Below are 22,683 nucleotides of genomic sequence, written 5' to 3' on the forward strand. Positions count from 1 at the left end.
CTGGCAGCGGATCACCCAAAATACACGTAACACCCAAAATACATATACCGTATTTTTTGGACTATAAGACGCACTTTTTCTCCCCCAAAAGTGGGGAGAAAAAGTTACTGCGTCTTATAGTCCGAATGTAACATTCAGGTACTTGTTTCCTTGGTCCGCAGTGGGGTGGCAGAAGCGCAATACATTCTGAGCTGCATATGGAAAGCTGCTGTAATCATCCCCAATGATCTGTAATCTCACCTAGCAGTGGGATCCCAATTGTTTCTAAACGGCATTGGAGCAGCCGCTGTAGTCTTCACAATGCCTGAAGGCGCCAACAAGCATAAAATATTTAAAATTGTCTAAAAAGGAGGGACGTAGGTGGATTCACCTCCCTCAAGTAAAGACCAGCCAATGAGCCGTTGACAAACAACAGTATTATTTAATAGGGATTCTCCAGGTAATGCAACGCGTTTCACGGGCAAAGCTCCCGCTTCATCAGGCAATCAGAACGGAGAAAACATTAGAAGGTCATGTCCTGGTTCGAGCGCCTCAGACATGACCTTCTAATGTTTTCTCCATTCTGATTGCCTGATGAAGCGGGAGCTTTGCCCGTGAAACGCGTTGCATTACCTGGAGAATCCCTATTAAATAATACTGTTGTTTGTCAACGGCTCATTGGCTGGTCTTTACTTGAGGGAGGTGAATCCACCTACGTCCCTCCTTTTTAGACAATTTTAAATATTTTATGCTTGTTGGCGCCTCTGTTGTTTGACGACTTCATTGATTAAGTCCACCCTGGGTGGAGGGGTGCATCCCCACCTTTTTTTCCTGTCTACAGAGAGCGACATTTTAATACTTGAGTGGGGTCAGGTTATAATTCTCCCCACTTGCCGCTCCAGTGGTTGCCTCTGTGTGGTAACCCAGTTTTGTGAGTATATCAACTATTGATTTACATTTGTTTCCAATTATCCTGACATACTACACCATATCAGGCTCTCGGTCTCATTTGTGTTTTTTTATAAGCTGCTCTTCACAATGCCTGTCCTTTGATCTTCAGTCTGCCTCATTGTTCCCCGCAGCGTGATCCACAATGTCTCTAAATGGATTAAGAAAAGCAGCTGTAATCCTCCACAATGATTACTCTTTGATGTTGCCCAGCAGCCCCGCAGCAGCGGGATCCAAGCTATGTCAGCTTGGATCGCGCTGCTGCGGGGCTGCTGGACAACATCAAAGAGTAATCATTGTGGAGGATTACAGCTGCTTTTCTTAATCCATTTAGAGACATTGTGGATCGCGCTGCGGGGAAAAATGAGGCAGACTGAAGATCAAAGGACAGGCATTGTGAAGAATACAGCGGCTGCTCCAATGCCGCTTAGAAACAATGGGGATCGCACTGCTAGACACTCTGGGTGAGATTAAAGATCAAAGGCAGCTCTTATGCTGTTTAGGAAAGCTGTGAATCACGCTGCTGCTGATGCCACCACCTCATTAGGACAGCATGGACACCCAGACCGGACCCAGCAACTGCCACCGAGGCTGGTAAGATCTCATGTAATGCTATTGTATTTGTTGGTAATTGTAGCTGGGGTGGGGGTTGTGTAGTGTGGGGTTGTGTACTGTACTGTAGTGTAGGTAGTGTAGTGTTGTGTAGTGCAGTGTAGCTGGGCGGGTGGGGGTAAGCAGGGGTTTGTGCAGTGTAGTGCATTGTAGCTGGGGGGCAGCAAGGGTTAGTGCAGTGTAGTTTAGTATAGTTTGTGGGGGCAGCAGGAGTTGTTAGTGTAGCCTAGCAGTGTAACTTAGACATCTTGGGGGGAGGAAAGGCCCATAAAACACTCCTGGACCATGGATGCACCCAGGATTAGTATTTTTTTCCCCTGGTTTTTGCCCTTTAAACCTAGGTGCATCTTATAGTCCGAAAAATACGGTAATCTGGCAGCAGTGGTCCCCCAAACATACACAATCTGGCAGCAGTTCCCCAAAATACGCGTAATCTGACAGCAGCCGTTCCCCTAACAAACACATAATCTGGCAGCAGTTCCCCAAAATACGCGTAATCTGACAGCAGCCGTTCCCCTAACAAACACATAATCTGGCAGCAATTCCCCAAAATACACATAATCTGGCAGCAGCCGTTCCCCTAACATACACATAATCTGGCAGCTGTTCCCCAAAATAAATAACAGCGGTTCCACAAAAATGCAGATAATCTGACAGCAGTTCCCCCAAAATAGGTACCCCCAGCATAGGTAGCCAGGTCTATAGGTGTCCCCAGTATAAGTAGCCATGAGTATAGTAGTCCCCAGTATATGTAGCCAGAGGTATATGTGCCTAGTATATGTAGCCAGGGGTATATGTCCCCAGTATATGTAGCCAGGGGTATATGTGCCAGTATATGTAGCCAGGGGTATATGTGCCCAGTATATGTAGGCAGGTGTATATGTGCCAGTATATGTAGCCAGGGGTATATGTGCCCAGTATATGTAGCCAGATGTATATGTACCCAGTATATGTAGGCAGAGGTATATGTACCCAGCATATATAGCTATGTAGGCAGGGGTATATGTGCTCAGTATATGTAGGCAGGTGTATATGTGCCCAGTATATGCAGTCAGGGGGTATATGTCCCCAGAATAGGTAGTCAGGTGTCCCCCCAGCATGAGGGGAGCAGCGCAGTGGAAGGAGAGCTGTGAGCAGCGGTGGAGAAGGGGGGCCATCTCCCCCCTCCTTCCTTCACCTTAGGGCTCTCCATCCCTCACTCTCCCCTCCAGAACTAATGTGCGGGCAGCCGGCAGCGGGCGGGACTTACGTCGCTGGAACGAGGAGAGATAAGTCCCGCCTGCTGCCGGCTGCCCGCACATTAGTTCTGGAGGGGAGAGCGAAGGATGGAGAGCCCTAAGGTGAGGGAAGGGGGGGGGGGAAATGGCCCCCTTTCTCCACTGCTGCTCACAGCTCTCCTTCCACTGCGCTGCTCCCCTCCACACATGCCAGGGTGGACAGCGTCCACGCTCAGGAAAAAGTAAGTGGACGTCTTCCACCCGCGTCCACGCCCCACTTGCTTCCTGGTTACCTGGCTTATCCTGTTGACCCTCTGCCACTAATACTTTTAGCCATAGACCCTGAGCAAACATGCAGCAGGTCATGTGTTTCGGAAATTATTGTCAGATCTGACAAGGTTAGCTTCAGTCACTACTGTAGCCAAATAGATCAGCAGGGCAGAAAGGCAACTGGTATTGTTTAAAAGGAAATAAATGGCAGCCTCTATAATCTTCTCACTGCAGCTGTCCTTTAATGCCGGGGAACACATGCTGATTATGCAGATTTTTTGTGAGCAGTTTAAATTACATTTGAAACTGAGATTACAGCTATACTTCTATTGTTTATGGTGCAGCAAGTTTCTTAGTGCAGTGTGTTCACATGCATCTCTATGGGATGGGATTCTTGAACGTTCCAGTGCACTCTGAGTTTAAAGGGGCACTACAGCGAAAAACTGTAAAATTTAAAATATGTGCAAGCATATACAATGGTACACAGGAGGACTGAGGGAGGAGTCCCTCGCAGACACTTTTGAATAATGTACATCTTTGGGTGGAGTCTCAGGTCCAGCCCAGGGGCTGGACAGGGGGCGGTGATTTTTCCTGGGTGGGTTTCCCATGCCCACCAAATATGACATTTGTCATATCTCGGCTTACGCTTTCCGCGCACACATGACCATCACAGATTCATATTCCTCAGAATATGTCAGTTCATATGATATCAAACTTGGGCGCGTTTGCATAGAGGTATATGTTCCCAGTATATGTAGTCAGGGGTATATGTTCCCAGTATATGTAGGCAGGGGTATATGTGCCCAGTATATGTAGGCATGGGGTATATGTGCCCAGTATATGTAGGCAGGGGTATATGTGCCCAGTATATGTAGGCAGGGGTATATGTGCCCAGTATATGTAGTCAGGAGGTATATGTGCCCAGTATATAGATATGTACAGAAGGATCCGCAAACCAAGCAGTGGTAGAAAAACGCTGGTATTCTTTATTCAGAAATTCCACATGGCAAATGCAGTAAAATCACAAGGTTCAACTGACGCGTGTCGGGCTTAAAATTTGCCCTTAGTCAACTGGTAGGGGGTTAGAGCGTTTTGCCCTTTTGGATTTGCCCAGTATATAGGTAGTCAGGTGTCCCCCCAGCATGAGGGGAGCAGCGCAGTGGAAGGAGAGCTGTGGGATCAGCGGGGAAGGGGGGCCATCTCCCCCCCTCTTCCCTCACCTTAGGGGGCTCTCCATCCCTCGCTCTCCCTGAGTGTGAGATCAGCTTGGACAAACTTTGAGTTTTACACCTCTGGCTAATTAACAAGTCACAGGCACCAGGCTTCCTGCCAGTTGGTACAAAGGAAAAAAAAACAAGGGAAAGAAAAAAACTGGTCTTTTAAATGAAGGAATGTCATTTTCCGATCGCTGCACAAGTCTAACCAGGAAGCGATCAGAAAATCGAGGGCGAATCTTCCAGATTCACCTGCGTTTCTCACGGCTGTTCCGTGACAGCCCCCCCCCCCCCCCCCCCCCAAGAAAAAAGGCTTCAGCCAGGCATCTACACAATGTGTGGCATTGCCGCTGAGCTAGCTGATGGTCCTCGAGCTGCCGGTGCGGCGGGATAACCCCTGGGAGCCTGCGGCTCGGTTCGCCATGGCCCGGTCGTGGTCCGCAACCCTCAAGCTTGACCCGACATGGACCTTTCTGGACAGGGCGTTTGTGCCACTGCATTCGGATGTAGCGTCTGCCAGGACTGCTGACAATGGGCAGTAGGTTGGGTAGGTCGACGGCCAGCCCACGCAGGGGGTCAGCACTGAACGAGGAGTTCGGCACTGAGTCCATAATCCTTGCAGCACCCTGGGTGACTGCTAGTACAGGCACAGCATTAGCATTACAATAATTGACATTCTTCACATCATTGACACATGCATTAATGACAGTGACAGGTACAGTAACAGTTTCATCACAGACAGTTTGTACATTAAACACAGGTACAGTTACATCTTCATCACGACAGACAGTTTGTACACCAAACTCAGTTACCTTTGAAGCAGGCACTATTGAACCCGGTACCCTTAAACTGGGCACATTCAACCCACCTCCCCCTGGTGCTCCCCCAAGTGTGTAAAGTACCTGATGGTGGGCGGAGAATCCATCTCCTTCCGTGAGCGACAAGGCGGTTGTGGCAGGTTCGTAATAGGACACAAGCTTGCCCAAATCAGTCCCCAACAACACAGGGACTGGGAGTTCATCCACAACCCCAACAACCCTTTCTTGAACCCCCACCCCACAGTCGAGCTTCACTCTCGCTTTGGCTATCTGTAAAAGGGTGCCCTCTACTCCAGTAAGGGCAAGGGATCGGTGGGAGCTGATGCTTTTCTTTGGCACAAGGTGTGAGTTAACTAACGTGACGTCGGCTCCGGTGTCTTGGAATCCGGTGACAACCTTGTCGTTCAATCTAACAGGCTGCTGCTGGTCGGTTTAATGCACTATGGAATTAAATAATTTGAGTATGAAGTTTGCGATATTTGCACAGTGTAATATAATGAGAGGAGGGGTACGTGATGAATAATTCTATATGGTTTAATATATTCTGTTGTGTATAACGGGGGTGAGGGGAGGGAGGGGGCGGGTTAAGGTGAGGGTGGCTTTTTATGTACATGTGAGTGTTTGCACGGTGGGGAAGACTCCGTTGCTGGCCGTAAGTTAGGGAAAGGACGCATGAATATGCATGAGGGGGAGGGCTGGAGCATAAGGGAGGAGATGGGGGAGGATACACTGGGTGATACAAATAGCGTCCCATACGAACGTGACTCCATGCCCCTGATGAGTCAAATGACGAAACGCGTAGGGCGGAGCTAAGGAGTCACGTGGGACGGAAGGAGGAAGCTAAGCGGGGACTGTGGCGTGCAGCGGAGATCCGACCGCGGCGGTGCTGACACGCACATACAAGCGCTTAAGCTCTGGAAATCCGGTACGCATGTTTTTATGCAGTTTTTATTAAATGGAAAAAGGTTTTTACACTATGCGAGTCCCACTTTTATATATTTGAAGGTCTGGAATTGTGAATACCCAGGATGGAGGGTTTATAAGCTTGATATTAAAGAAACAATCTGGTGAGTGAGACTCACTAAGGGGGTGAGAATATCCCCCTGTGTTTTTCTTCTATAAGTCGGTGGAGGCTGCTTTTACACAACCCCCTGAAGTGTGTCACCGGGTGTGTTCATTGAAAGCAATATTGCACTATATTGGATATCTTTTACAGGGAAATCCTAGGCCACGCTCAGAGCTCTGGATTGTGATCGCAACTTTTTTTTTGTGGACTTATCGGGAGTGGAGAGTGTGTGTACTCTGACAAAGTCTGCGGATCCCCTACATTGGTGCTACAGTGGTATTTTATATTAACAGTCTTGTGTCTAGTGCTGTGGAGCGCAGTTCTTTTTATGCTCTCTGGGGCATTGGTTACTAATATTGCTTCCCTCGACTTGAGTCAGATGGGCTGGTATCCACCTCAGCGGACACACCCCGCTCCCGCAGTTGCTGGGTATCCCATTGAAACAAGTCCTTTACCATGTCCTGTTTGTTCTTGCGGAGGACGTCAATGCCCCACTGCTGACAAAGATTTGCCAGATCTGCTACGGACATGAGCTGGTAGTTACCGGACATTTCCATGCCAAATAAAATAAAACTTTTGGGGAGGGGTACTGGCTACACAGTCTCTCTGTATATATATAAAATATATTGCATTCAGCTACTACTAACGAATTAGTTCGTTTCTCGATAGGGCTAGTTTGATAACGCTATCTCAGATGCTTTCAGCACAACACAGATCCCAAACACTGCAAAACACTGTCACAGGGCCCCTAGTGGCCGGACCGTAAAATGCCTTCCAATCGGTTTCAGCACACAGACCATGCAAGCTGTGGTCGCAATTGGTGCTCAGAAACAGCTGGAATTTTGGCAGCAGTCCCACTAGAAGGGAGCCTGTGAGTTATGGTAATTACAAATGACACACTATTTCAGGGTATAACTGCCACCACCTCTGTTACCATGGGACAGAGGAGCCCACTGACTGGCTGAGTCTAGACCTGCAAATAAAAACAGTTAAACACACTCTATTCTGTCTAGCTAGCGACAATAGTAGCGACTCTTCAGAGACCAGGTTCAGTTTGTGCGGCTGAATAGCAAAGTAGCTGAATAAATAAAGGACGTTTTAGTGTCGTTTATTAAATATGCAACATTAATTAGTATATACAGAAAATCGTTAAAATCAACAATTATAGAGACAAATGATAACACAGTATAGAAAATAAAAAGGGAGAAAATACTTAGAGTTTGTGGAAATATGTCCTCTGGGAAGATCTGAGCACATGGGTAATGTCCTTTGTTTCAGTTCAGGAAAATGGCCACCAGCCACATGGTCCTCTGGCTGGCTTGATCAGGTGATGGTACACAGGAGGACTAAGGGAGGAGTCCCTCGCAGACACTTTTGAATAATGTACATCTTTGGGTGGAGTCTCAGGTCTGGACAGGGGGCGGCGATTTTTCCTGGTTGGGTTTCTCATGCCCACCAAATATGACATTTGTCATATCTCGGCTTACGCTTTCCGTGCACACATGACCATCACGATTCATATTCCTCAGAATATGCCAGTTTATATGATACCAAACTTGGAGGCGTTTGTATGCCCGGTTCCAAAATAGTGGAATACCTCGGGTTCTGGTTATGTCAGTGGCCCCAATTTAATATCAAAATATTCACAAGATCCGGACCAGCAGAATGAGATAACTTTCACATCTCTCCGGCAAGTCTGCCTTCCTGCTGGGACTAGCTCCCTTGGCTCTGAAAAGACTTTTGGTTTGTTAATTAACATCTGAGTGTGAGATCAGCTTGGACAAACTTTGAGTTTTACACTCAAAGTTTGCCTGTGTAACAAGTCACATGCACCAGGCTTCCTGCCAGTTGGTACAAGGGAAAGAAAAAAACTGGTCTTTTAAATGAAGGAATGTCATTTTCCGATCGCTGCACAAGTCTAACCAGGAAGCGATCAGAAAATCGACGGCGAATCTTCCAGACTCACCTGCGTTTCTCACGGCTGTTCCGTGACAGGCAGGGGTATATGTGCCCAGTATATGTAGGCAGGGGTATATGTGCCCAGCATATATAGCCAGCGGTATATGTTCCCAGTATATGTAGTCAGGGGTATATGTGCCCAGTATACTGTATGTAGACAGGGGTATATGTGCCCAGCATATATAGCCAGAAGTATATGTTCCCAGTATATGTAGTCAGGGGTATATGTGCCCAGTATATGTAGGCAGCGGTATATGTGCCCAGCATATATAGCCAGAGGTTATGTCCCAGTATATGTAGGCAGGGGTATATGTGCCCAGTATATGTAGTCAGGGGGTATATGTGTCCAGTATATATGTAGTCAGGGATATATGTCCCCAGAATAGGTAGTCAGGTGTCCCCCCAGCATGAGGGAAGCAGCGCAGTGGAAGAAGAGCTGTGGGATCAGCAGGGATGGGGGGCCATTCCCCCCCCTTCCCTCACCTTAGGGGGCTCTCCATCCCTCGCTCTCCCCTCCAGAACTAATGTGCAGGCAGCGGGGGCAGGACTTACCTCTCCTCCCCCCCTTCTCCACTGCTGCTCACAGCTCTCCTTCCACTGCGCTGCTCCCCTCCACACATGCCAGGGTGGACGGCGTCCACGCTCAGGAAAAAGTAAGTGGACGTCGTCCACCCGCGTCCACGCCCCACTCGACCCCTGGTCACGCTGCGTTCCACACCAGGAACTGACGGATGGTGCACATTGCTGCTTCTTTATATCAAGATTAAAACCAATTTTTACCAATTAATAGCTGCATTTAAAGTGTTATTTTGACTTTAAAATCCATTTTCTCAAAAACGAAAAGTTCTTTTTTATTTTTTTAAGTTGTATCCCCTCATCACCTTTATAATGCATGCAATTTTGGGGATTGTAGCATGTATGGGGGCTTTGCTATTAATTTTAAGTCTAATTTGTGATCATGGCCGTGATTCTGGATATTAGAAGCAATCACAGAAAAAATCAGAGTCGAATTTGTAAGTCCATTTCAAATCTGAAAAAAAGTTTCCGGACATTTTTTTTAATCATGGCCGAGTAAGTCGAATCCGTGATCGCGGGTATCCGATTCATCACTGCAGAGAGCTCTGTTTTCTGAAGTTTGTTATCTCAGTCACTGTATTGTTTTTTCTTCAGCTGAGGACAGTTCAAAAATTCACTGGGCTGCTTTGTAAAATCATTTAGATTGCTGAGTAGTGTGTAAACTGCAAATGTTAGAGAATGATGCAATGTTATAAAAAAAAACACTATATAACTGAAAATAAAAATGAGATTTTTTTTTTTGCTACTAATGTTCTAGTAATTATCTGTACTACAAAACCAATTCATTATATATATATATATATATATTTTTTCACTTCAGTATCTCTTTAAGGCTCCCTGCACACTGCATGCATTTCCGATTTTTAATTGTTTTTTTACATGCGATTCAGATTTTTAATCATTACTGCATGCTGCGTTTTTTCTGCGTTTTTCTGTTCATAGCATTCAGGGAAAATTGGAATTGCAAATTGGAATCGAAATCGCAAATCGGATTTGCAGTGTGCAGGGAGCCTTTGAGGGGTACTTTGCCCTTTGTACATCGTAACTTGAGTAAGGCTGAGAAAAATGTGTTATTTGATCTTAAAAGAAATCAATTAATTTCAATTAAACCGGCAGACAAGGGGGGAGCTGTGGTGGTTATAGACAAAGATGACTACTTGTCAGAGACCCTGAGAAAGCTTAGTGATGACAAAGTTTATAAAAAATTGGACATGAACCCTATGTTCAAATTTTTGGGAGAACTTAAGATGATTTTACAGGATACTTTAAGCAGTAATGTAATTGATCAAAAATTATTTGATTATCTTCTTGTGGATAAAATGTCACTCCAGTTATCTATTTTCTGCCTAAGATACATAAACGACTAGATAAACCACCGGGCAGACCGATTGTGGCAGGCTGTGATTAAATATTTAATCACACTGCCATTTTTTTTGGATAAAGTGTTGAGACAATATACTGTATGTTGAACCAAAATCATATTTAAGAGATACAGTACATCAGACTTTATCAAACAGATGAGCAAATTAATTTTGCCACACGATGGATGTCTCTTGATCACGCTAGACCAGGCATGGGCAAACTTGGCCCTTCAGCTGTTAAAGGTAACCTTAAGTCTGCAAAAAAAAAATGACATTTACTCACCTGGGGCTTCCCTCAGCCCCCTTCAGCCGATCGGTGCCCTCGCCGTGTCTCGGAGATCCTCCCGTCCTCGCCGGCGACCACTTCCGGTTTGGCTGTCACCGGCCGACAGGCATGGGAACGCGAGTGATTCTTCGCGTTCCCAGCCATAATATCACCCCCTATGTTGCTATTGCGGGTCCTGATGGCAAAACCGGAAGTGGTCGCCGGCGAGGACGGGAGGATCTCCGAGACACGGCGAGGGCACCGATGGGGTGCAGGGGGCTGAGGGAAGCCCCAGGTGAGTAAATGTCATTTTTTTTTGCAGACTTAAGGTTACCTTTAAGGAACTACAAGTCCCAAAATGCATTGCAGGGGTCTGACAGCCACAGTCATGACTCACAAAGGCAAATGCATTGTGGGACTTGTAGTTCCGTAACAGCTGGAGGGCCGAGTTTGCCCATGCCTGCTCTAGACATTGAGTCACTGTATACGTGTATCCCGCATACAGAGGGCAAAGAAGCTATTCGACAATCACTTCTTCTTGCCGAAACAGTTACTGGTATGCAAATTGATTTTATTATGTCTCTGTTGGAGCTGGTGCTTGAGAAAAATGTTTTTCTTTTCCACAACATTTTTTATCTACTAAATGTTTTAATATGTATGTAAAGAGGGCATATTATTAATAATTTATGGGCTAAAAATTAGTGATGGATGTAAAATTATTATTCTTAATAATTATTATTATTATTATTAAAACTGAAAAAATGTACCTTATACCTTACATTATACTACAGATATAATTTTAACATTGCAATAACTGAGATAAATGGGCAAATAAAATGTGTGGATTTTAATTACAGTAGCATGTAGTATTTTAAATGATTTTTTTTTTTATTTTTTTCTTATTATTCCCATTAAAATGCATTTACAATAAAATAAATCTTAACATAATGTACCACCCAAAGAAAGCCTAATTGGTGGCGAAAAAACTAGGTATAGATCATTACTTTGTGATAAGTAGTGATAAAGTTATTGGAGAATGAAAGCGAGAAGCGCTGAAATGTGAAAATTCTTCTCGTCCATAAGGTGAAAAATACCCGCTGGCTGAAATGGTTAATATGTGTTTTGTCTGTTTTATTTTAATACATTGTCTATCTATCTATACATTGTGGCCTGATGAAGGGCGTAAAAAAAAAAGCCAGAAACAAACGTGTGTCGTTACCTAACCTAAATATTTATTGCTCATCACGTCAAGTCAGACCATGATATTTATTGGTTTCATGAGTTTCCCTTGTTGTTGTTCATGAGAACTGTTTACACGAATGAAACATTTTTTTGACTATATTTGAATTTTGCATTGTGCTAATAAAATTTGTCAACTTTTTGTACTGCAAGATTGTGCTATGGTAATTTTCTTGAAAACTATAGTCCTCTCTAAAGAAGCAAGTGTTTAAAGTGGGTGTGGTGGATCACCTATAAGAGGACTCTGTATTTTTTGCTCTTTTTCTGAAAAGAGTATTGCCGAATATATATCAACACAGACTTAATGTGACAGCTATCCAGAACTCACCATGAAGTTTTCAGAGTATGCTTTCACTTAAAGTTCTTCGGTATCCACAAATAATGAGTGGCGCTAAGTGTTAACTAAAATGTAAAACTGAATCATATGTTCAGTAGCCTATACTAATAAATTCACAGGATACCAAAGCTTATTGGAATCTTATTGAATCAGGTATCTTATTGAAAGCATGGTAAGAAGGTGTACATGTTTTTTGAACATGTTTTCTTGGACAACACAAGTGTTTTTAAGTTTGTTCGTTTTTAAGCAGCTCATGTAAAAATAGATAAAACATGGGAGGTGCTTGAAGGAGTGCAAAAGTCTGCTTGTTTTTTTCCCTGCATTTAAAAATCTGCAATAAATGTGAATAGATCCACTGATTTACATTGCAGCACATGGACTATCAGCTCTAATTCTAACAATGGGCTCTATTCACAATCACACATGCGGTAAAGAGTTTTTTTTGTACCGCACACATTTTTCCAAATTCACTAAAAAATTTCCACATGTTTTCTGCATGTGGGAATAATACGTAAAAAAGTGTGTAAGCATGCGGAACAAAAAAATGTTAAAAAAAGTTGTAGAGTCCAGCAAACAAAGTGCTCAAGGATCAAGGCTATTTAACCTCCTCAGCCGTAAGCCCGAGCTGAGCTCAGGCTAAGCCGCCGCGGTGGATAGCTCAGGCCCTGGTGGGCCGATTTGCTCACTTTTTACTTTGTTACATGCAGTTAGCACTTGGCTAGCTGCATGTTTGTTACGATCGCCGCCGCTCCTCACTGATTTGCCGCTACCCTCGAGGCCCCCCCCCCAGACCCCTTGTGCAGCCTGGCCAATCACTGCCAGGCTGCGCTATGGGGTGGATCGGGACTCCCTCCGACGCCATGACGTGGATGACATCATCCCGATCGTCGCCATGGCGACAGGGAAAGCCAAACAGGAAATCCCGTTCTGAACGGGATTCACTGTTTGCTCTGATCGCCAGAGGCGATCGGAAGGGGTGGGGGGATGCTGCTGCACAGCGGCCATCATGTAGCTAGCGCTAGGCTAGCTACATGATTTAAAAAAAAAAAATTAAAGTGCTGCGCTGCCCCCTGGTGGTTTTAATAGACCGCCAGGGAGGTTAAGTCAATGGGAAGTAAAATATATCAGCTGCTACTTGTAGGTGATCTAAAATCGGTTTTAAGTCACAAATATAATGCGCCCCTTTTTCTTTTTTAATTTGGTGGGGTCTTTTACAGAAATGTTTCTGCATTATTTGCAAACTTTTCTGGCATGTTTTCCGCATGAGGTAAAAACATGCGGGAAATTTTGTGAATGTCAAAATGGCCTTATTTTGGTCGCTAAATTTATTTAAGTGGATTTCCGCACGTGGAAAATAATTGTGAATAGAGCCCATTGTGGGAAATTGCACACATCTTTGTCAAATGTGTACCCAGCCTCAATCCCATTGTTTGATAAATTTCAATTTTATTACGACATATCAAATTAACTTACGTCATTGTTGCACCAGGATCAGCAGTCATTTGATTTGTGATAAACACAGCAACATTATATTCTAAAGAGAAAAACAAACAATGGTTCAAAAGTTAGGTATGGTTGACATTAGAACTATGACCGTGCTCTTGAACATAAGCAATTGGGTTCTTCTTGCATCTATTCAATTGAAACATTTGTACTAAATTGGAAACTAGTCCAGTCCATCTGTAAGCTGCTTCTAGGTTTCAGAAGAGCCTGTGAGCACTCAGTCCACATTGTTCTGCTTCAATTAGTGTACTGTGTAATAAGAAATGACACTGTACTGTGTAATTTAGAAATGACTAAATATCTTGGGGAAAAGGTTTAGTTTAAACTCTGCTAAGTTTAATACATTTCGAAAGCCCCATCTACATGGAGGGACATTGTAGCGATCCGGCGGCTCGATTAGCCGCCGGATCGCCTCTTCCGCGTGCCCGCCGCGTCCCCGCTCGCCGCGCGTGCGCCGCATTCGATTCCCCGCTCGTGCCCGCCGGCGCCGCTTATCTCCCGCACGATTCCCTGCCATTGTCCCCTCGCGGGGATCGAGCAGGGAATCAGCGGTACGGAGATCCGTCCAGTCGGATCTTATCAATCGAGCCGCATCAGCGGCTCGATTGATAAGCAGCATCGCGGCCGCATCTACTCGTGTAGATGCGGCTAAAAAGATTAAAGACACATTTAGAAGGGCAGAGTAAAAGTGAGTAATACAAGACTTCTGGTGTGTACACACTTGAAAGATAAATGAAAGAACTTAGACCAATTTTACCACCTTCCATGTACTATGAGAGCTTACTCTACACAGTCTATTCTATTGAGCTGAACTCCCCATCAGATAAAAATCTTTGCAAGATTGCTGCACACAAAGATGCTGTACACATTCAGAAGATCAGTATCTGCAAAGGATCTGTTCCTGCAAAAGATCCGTTCCTGCAAAATGCATTCTTAAGGTGCATACACACATCAGACTATAGTCTTTGGAAAATGAAAGATCACAGACCAATCTTACCACCCTTCATGTAGTATGAGAGCCATACCTATCACAGACCAATCTTACCACCCTTCATGTAGTATGAGAGCCATACCTAACACAGTCTTTTCTATGGAGCTGAACTCCCCAACAGACAGAAATGTTTGCAAGATGCTGCACACAAAGATGCTGCACACACTCAAAAGATCTGTAGCTGCAAAAGATCTGTTCCTGCCAAAAATCCATTCCTGCAAAATGCAATGATAGTCTATGGGATCTGCAGATCCTCATACACACATGATTTAACTGACATTCATCTGCAGATCAGATCCACCAGGATGGATTTTCAGATCTGCGGATGATTGCTTGATCTGCATAAGAATGTCAGTCAGGGGCGTAACTAGAAATCACTGGGCCCCCCTGCGAATATTTGGATGGGGCCCCCCCCATAGGTGCCAAATAATCGTAATGGGGCAGCGTTTCACTGTAAATTAATTGTAAAGTGGGCAGCATTTTACCAGACAATCGTAATGTGGGCCAGAAAATCGTAATGTGGGCAGAGTTCACCAGAAAATCGTAATGTGGGCCTTTAGAAAATCATAATGTGGGCAGAGTTCACCAGAAAATCGTAATGTGGGCACCAGTCACCAGAAAATAGTAACGTGAGCAGCAGTCACCAGAAAATTGTAACGTGGGCAGCATTTACCAGACAATCGTAATGTGGGCAGCGTTCACCAGAATATCGTAATGTGGGACAGAAAATCGTAATGTGGGCAGAGTTCACCAGAAAATTGTAACATGGACAGCATTCACCAGACAATCGTAACTTGGGCAGTGTTCACCAGAAAATCGTAATGTGGGCCAGAAAATCGTAATGTGGGCAGCGTTCACCAGAAAATCGTAACGTGGACAGCATTCACCAGACAATCGTAACGTGGGCAGTGTTCACCAGAAAATCGTAATGTGGGCCAGAAAATCGCAATGTGGGCAGCAGTCACCAGAAAATCGCCATGTGGGCAGCAGTCACCAGAAAATTGCAATGTGGGCATCAGTCACCAGAAAATCCTAATGTGGGCAGCAGTCACCAGAATATCGTAATGTGGGCAGCAGTCACCAGAAAATCCTAATGTGGGCAGCAGTCAGTCACCAGAATGTCGTAATGTGGGCAGCAGACACCAGAAAATCCTAATGTGGGCAGCAGTCACCAGAAAATCGCAATGTGGGCAGCAGTCACCAGAAAATCGCAATGTGGGCAGCAGTCACCAGAAAATCGCAATGTGGGCAGCAGTCACCAGAAAATCCTAATGTGGGCAGCATACACCAGAAAATCGTAATGTGGGCAGCAGACACCAGAAAATCGCAATGTGGGCAGCAGACACCTGAAAATCGCAATGTGGGCAGCAGACACCTGAAAATCGCAATGTGGGCAGCAGACACCTGAAAATCGTAATGTGGGCAGCAGACACCTGAAAATCGTAATGAGGGCAGCAGACACCTGAAAATCGTAATGAGGGCAGCAGACACCTGAAAATCGTAATGTGGGCAGCAGACACCTGAAAATCGTAATGTGGGCAGCAGACACCAGAAAATCGTAATGTGGGCAGCAGTCAGTCACCAGAATGTCGTAATGTGGGCAGCAGACACCAGAAAATCCTAATGTGGGCAGCAGTCACCAGAAAATCGCAATGTGGGCAGCAGTCACCAGAAAATCGCAATGTGGGCAGCAGACACCTGAAAATCGCAATGTGGGCAGCATTTACCAGACAATCGTAATGTGGGCAGCGTTCACCAGAATATCGTAATGTGGGACAGAAAATCGTAATGTGGGCAGAGTTCACCAGAAAATTGTAACATGGACAGCATTCACCAGACAATCGTAACTTGGGCAGTGTTCACCAGAAAATCGTAATGTGGGCCAGAAAATCGTAATGTGGGCAGCGTTCACCAGAAAATCGTAACGTGGACAGCATTCACCAGACAATCGTAACGTGGGCAGTGTTCACCAGAAAATCGTAATGTGGGCCAGAAAATCGCAATGTGGGCAGCAGTCACCAGAAAATCGCCATGTGGGCAGCAGTCACCAGAAAATTGCAATGTGGGCATCAGTCACCAGAAAATCCTAATGTGGGCAGCAGTCACCAGAATATCGTAATGTGGGCAGCAGTCACCAGAAAATCCTAATGTGGGCAGCAGTCAGTCACCAGAATGTCGTAATGTGGGCAGCAGACACCAGAAAATCCTAATGTGGGCAGCAGTCACCAGAAAATCGCAATGTGGGCAGCAGTCACCAGAAAATCGCAATGTGGGCAGCAGTCACCAGAAAATCGCAATGTGGGCAGCAGTCACCAGAAAATCCTAATGTGGGCAGCATACACCAGAAAATCGTAATGTGGGCAGCAGACACCAGAAAATCGCAATGTGGGCAGCAGACACCTGAAAATCGCAATGTGGGCAGCAGACACCTGAAAATCGCAATGTGGGCAGCAGACACCTGAAAATCGTAATGTGGGCAGCAGACACCTGAAAATCGTAATGAGGGCAGCAGACACCTGAAAATCGTAATGAGGGCAGCAGACACCTGAAAATCGTAATGTGGGCAGCAGACACCTGAAAATCGTAATGTGGGCAGCAGACACCAGAAAATCGTAATGTGGGCAGCAGTCAGTCACCAGAATGTCGTAATGTGGGCAGCAGACACCAGAAAATCCTAATGTGGGCAGCAGTCACCAGAAAATCGCAATGTGGGCAGCAGTCACCAGAAAATCGCAATGTGGGCAGCAGACACCTGAAAATCGCAATGTGGGCAGCAGACACCTGAAAATCGCAATGTGGGCAGCAGACACCTGAAAATCGTAATGTGGGCAGCAGACACCTGAAAATCGTAATGTGGGCAGCAGACACCTGAAAATCGTAATGAGGGCAGCAGACACCTGAAAATCGTAATGAGGGCAGCAGACACCTGAAAATCGTAATGTGGGCAGCAGACACCTGAAAATCGTAATGAGGGCAGCAGACACCTGAAAATCGTAATGAGGGCAGCAGACACCTGAAAATCGTAATGTGGGCAGCAGACACCTGAAAATCGTAATGTGGGCAGCAGACACCTGAAAATCGTAATGAGGGCAGCAGACACCTGAAAATCGTAATGTGGGCAGCAGACACCTGAAAATCGTAATGAGGGCAGCAGACACCTGAAAATCGTAATGTGGGCAGCAGACACCTGAAAATCGTAATGTGGGCAGCAGACACCAGAAAATCGTAATGAGGGCAGCAGACACCAGAAAATCGTAATATGCCCCCCCCCCCTGGGGCCCGCTCGGAGTTTTGTGGGTGCTGGAGGGGTGGCAGCATGAGGGGAAAGCCTTGCCCACAGTCGGCGGGGAGAGGGGTAGTTCCCCCCTCTCCCTCACCTCGGGGCTCTCCCCTCTGTGCTCCCCTCCAGCTCGTAAGTGTCTGTGGGGCTGTGGTGGGCAGCGAGCGGCGGGCAGATACATACCTGCTTCCGTGCGTTCCATCGGAGACTTCTCCCTCTAGCGGCTGACGTCACTTCCGGAAGTGACGTCAGCCGCTAGAGGGAGAAGTCTCCAATGGAACGCACGGAAGCAGGTATGTATCTGCCCGCCGCTCGCTGCCCACCACAGCCCCACAGACACTTACGAGCTGGAGGGGAGCACAGAGGGGAGAGCCCCGAGGTGAGGGAGAGGGGGGAACTACCCCTCTCCCCGCCGACTGTGGGCAAGGCTTTCCCCTCATGCTGCCACCCCTCCAGCACCCACAAAACGGCCCCAAGCGGGCCCCAGGGGGGGGCCGGGCCCCCCCGCGGGCGCAGGGGCTGCAGGGCCTATTCCTACGCCCCTGATGTCAGTTAAATCATGTGTGTATGATGATCTGCAGATCCCATAGACTATCATTGCATTTTGCAGGAATGGATTTTTGGCAGGAACAGTTCTTTTGCAGATACTGATCTTTTGTGTCTGCACAGCATCTGAGTGTGCAGCATCTTGCAAAGATTTTTTTCTGATGTGGAGTTCAGCTCCATAGAAAAGACTGTGTAGAGTATGGCTCTCATACTACATGAAGGGTGGTAAGATTGGTCTGTGATCTTTCATTTTCCAAAGACTATAGTCTGATGTGTGTATGCACCCATAGGGCTGGTGCACACCAAAACCCGCTAGCAGATCCGCAAAATGCTAGCAGATTTTTAAACGCTTTTTTTTATTTTGGTACTTATCCGTTAGCCGGGCGCATCCTCTAGGTGGCGACAAAACTCCACCAGAGTTACATCTTTCCCTACTATCCATGTCGGTCTGGAGGGGGAATAGTAATTAGCGCCACCTGCCGGATGCGCCCGGCTAACGGATAAGTACCTTTATTTTTATGAGGCGTTTTGCTAGCGTTTTGCGGATTGCTGCTGCGGTTTTCAGTATAGTAGATTTCATATATTGTTACAGTAAAGCTGTTACTGAACAGCTTCTGTAACAAAAACGCCTGCAAAACCGCTCTGAACAGGCGTTTTTCAGAGCGGTTTGCGTTTTTCCTATACTTAACATTGAGGCAGAAACGCATCCGAAATCCAAAAAATGCCTCACCCAGGCATTTTTCGTTTCTGCAAAACGCCTGCCGCTCTGGTGTGCACCACCCCATTGAGATACATTGACCAAGCAGATCCGCAGCCGCAAGCGGATCTGAAAACGCCCAAAAAGACGCTCGGTGTGCACCAGCCCATAGTCTTTGATATCTGCAGATCCTCATACACACCTTGTTTAACAGACATTCATCTGCATATCTGACAATCATCTGCAGATCTGAAAATCCATCCTGGTGGATCTGATCTTCAAATAAATGTCTGTTAAACAAGGTGTGTATGAGGATCTGCAGATATCATAGACTATGAATGCATTTTACAGGAACTGATCTTTTGCAGGAACAAATCTTTTGCAGATACTGATCTGTTGAATGTGTACAGCATCTTTGTGTGCAGCATCTTGCAAAGATTTTTGTCTGATGGGGAGTTCAGCTCAATAGAATAGACTGTGTAGAGTAAAGGTGGGTACACACGTCAGATAAAAGTCTTTGGAAAATGAAAGATCACAGACCAATTTTACCCCCTTCCATGTAGTATGAGAGCCATACTCTACACAGTCTATTCTATGGAGCTGAACTACCCATCCGATAAAAATCTTCACAAGATCCTGCTCACAAAGATGCTTTACACATGCAACAGATCAGTATCTGCAAAAGATCAGTTCCTGCAAAAGATCTGTTCCTGCAAAATGCATTCAAAGCCTATGATATCTGCAGATCTCATACACACCTTGTTTAATGGACCATCATCTGCAGATCAGACAATTATCTGCAGATCTGAAGATCCAACCTGGTGGATCTGATCTGTAGATAATTGTCCGTTAAACAAGGTGTGTATGAGATCTGCAGATATCATAGACTTTGAATGCATTTTGCAGGAACGGATCTTTTGCAGGAACAGATCTTTTGCAGATACTGATCTGTTGCATGTGCACAGCATCTGTGTGTCCAGCATCTTGCAAAGATTTTTATCTGATGGGGAGTTCAGCTCCATAGAATAGACTGTGTAGAGTATGCTCTCAGACTACATGGAAGGGGGTAAAATTGGTCTGTGATCTTTCATTTTCCAAAGACTTTTATCTGACGTGTGTACCCACCTTAAGCTCTCATACTACATGGAAGGCAGTAAAATTGGTCTAAGATCTTTTATTTATCTTTCAAGTGTGTACACACCATAAGTAAAGGAGGTGCTAAACAAGTATGAAGTTCTAACCTAGGTTTAAATACCTGACCCAGCAAACACAGATGCCGAAAAGTCCAGAATTTAGCCACATGAAATACAACACTCTCTGCCTGGAATCTTTAGATTCCTCTTTTTTATTTTATATTATATATTATAACAATCTTGATTTTAAATTATAATGATCAAAGGGCAGTATAGCTAATCCCAGTTCTAAAGGACCTGAAAAAAAAAAGGGAGAGAGAGAGAGAGAGAGAGAGAGAGAGAGAGAGAGAGAGAGACTGTACTACAGAGCATCCAGCTAACTCATAGTGACCCAGAACCGCAAGGAGAGTATAAGGGGCTAGAGGAGACCGAAAAGCCCTTTAAGGCCCCATTCACACTTGCAAAAATCAAAACGCTAGCGCTTTTGCTAGCGTTTTGCCCAGGTGATTTTTGGCGATTAACGCAAAAAAAATTGCTATTCACACTTGGCTATTTTTTCGCGTTCGCATTTAGCGCTTCTATAGCACTAAACACGAGCGCTGGAAAATCGCCTGAAAATGGTGCAGGCTACACGTTTGCGTTTGGCGATTTGCATTATCGCTCAAGTGAGAATGGACCTACAGGGTATTATTGCACTAGCGCTTTAGCGTTTTGCCGAAATCGCCGGCAAAACGCTATAGTGTGAATGGGCTCTTACTAAAAAGTGATACTAAATATAATTCTGCCGCCTTAAACTCCCTGAAGGTGCATTTCTGTCTGGAAATAGGAGTCAAAAGCGGTATTTTTTTTTTTTTAAGATTTTTAGGCCTCCAATTCTTAAGTCTTAAAGAGAAACTCCGACCAAGAACTGAACTTTATCCCAATCAGTAGCTGATACCCCCTTTTACATTAGAAATCTATTCCTTTTCACAAACAGACCATCAGGGGGCGCTGTATGGCTGATATTGTGGTGAAACCCCTCCCACAAAGAAATTTTGAGTACGTACTCTTAGCAGTTCCCTGTCTGTGAACCCTGTTGCATTGTGGGAAATAGCTGTTTACAGCTGTTTCCAATTGCCAAAACAGCAAGCAGCAGCTACACCACTTGCCAGCAGTAAAAATGTCACCATGTGATAAATGTCAGAATATAAATCAGGGATTTAAAATATTTTACAATGGGCAAACAATGACCAAATCATTTATATATAATTATTGTAAAAATGAAGCACTTTTTTTACTACATTATTTTCACTGGAGTTCCTCTTTAACTTTCCAAAATATATCAGAATAAAATCCTGGTAGACATTCTGCATATAAATAAGACTAGAATACAAATTTGTTAAAATAATTAAATTCATCAATAAACTGAAACATAGGAAATCTGTACAAATAAGGCAGAAGATTATTATACAGTATGTACAGTATATACCTAGTACACCTCCTGCGTATGGTAAATTTTAACGGAGGGAACGGCACAGAGTCCAACATTACAAACAGGGCAGTAGAAGCATGATTCCTTGCTGATTTTTTTTCCACTTCTTGTCAGTCTTTGAGCAGCAAACACCACATGTCCTGGTTGGTGTATGTTTTTAGGAGTGGGTGGTATGTACTCCATGAAGTGACGACCACTGAGGCACTCCAGGTTCACAATGTAGAAGGCACGGTGCCCTACTCTGGCATCTGCTGCAGTCTGGTATTTCAGGCAGATGCACTCACACATCTTCCATATAAAGTCTGCGTGAGTAACTGGCCTGCCACTGCGCTGCTTGAAGAGGATGTATGCATTCCAGAGACTTTGCTCCAGGAGATACCAAAATATTTTTTGTAGTATTTTTTTTTGTTGTTGTTTGTGGACTGCGAGGTAAAAGGTCATTGCCTGGTCGGCTCTGTCCACTCCACCCATCGTGAAATTATAGTCCACCATGACCTGAGGTTTATCAATCTCTTTTCCTCCTCTCATTCTGGCAGGGACAGTGGAGGTATTGTGTACTGTAGAAAGGAGACACGTCTTTTTTGTCACGTCAGCAGAGGGACAGCATTTTCCATTTTTGCCAAGCAACTATGTCCTCAGTTTTCAGCTTCTGCTTGGCAAAAGCTGATGGTATCTCCCACCTGTTAGGCCTAACGGTGCCGTAGGCATAGGTCTTACGCTTGATCAGAAATTCAAACAGTTCAGGGGAGCTGTAGAAATTGTCTGTAGTGACATAATAGCCTTTGTCCAGTAGAGGCTCAACAAGGGACAGGACAGAAGATGTTGCCACTCCGTAGTCGCTGAACCTGGGGCTAAACATGTTGCCTTTTCCGGTATAGCAAAGAAATGAACAGCGCTACTTAAAAACAGATGAATGCTTACCTGCAAAAAAGTGCAGACCCCACTCATGGGATACAAATACACAATGAGCACACAAACAACCTGTCTACCACTTGGAGGATGTTAGTTTCCACTAACAGTTTGCATGCAATTTGTTAGGTACTCGTCCCTCCCACTGTCGAAGAAGTCTTTCCTCCATGGGAGGGGACCTAACACTAACTAAATCCTACCTATGCATATACAGTATACAGTATACAGTATCAGATGTATCCAAATGTATCCGGTTGCTGCTTCACATAGCATGTAGGATTTTACTCCAAAG

General features: G+C 45.1%; 1 protein-coding gene across 1 annotated transcript in view; it reads right to left on the bottom strand.

The window, feature by feature from the left end:
* Positions 1 to 22,683, bottom strand: part of DMC1 (DNA meiotic recombinase 1) — a 561,673-nt gene that overhangs the window by 118,485 nt on the left and 420,505 nt on the right. The window contains exon 5 of the mRNA XM_068254934.1: positions 13,335 to 13,395. Coding sequence (XP_068111035.1) covers positions 13,335 to 13,395 — 61 coding nt within the window. The remainder of the gene's footprint in view (positions 1 to 13,334; positions 13,396 to 22,683) is intronic.

The sequence above is a fragment of the Hyperolius riggenbachi genome, chromosome 9 (assembly GCF_040937935.1).
Source record: "Hyperolius riggenbachi isolate aHypRig1 chromosome 9, aHypRig1.pri, whole genome shotgun sequence".
In the NCBI taxonomy this organism is placed as follows: Eukaryota; Metazoa; Chordata; class Amphibia; order Anura; family Hyperoliidae; genus Hyperolius; species Hyperolius riggenbachi.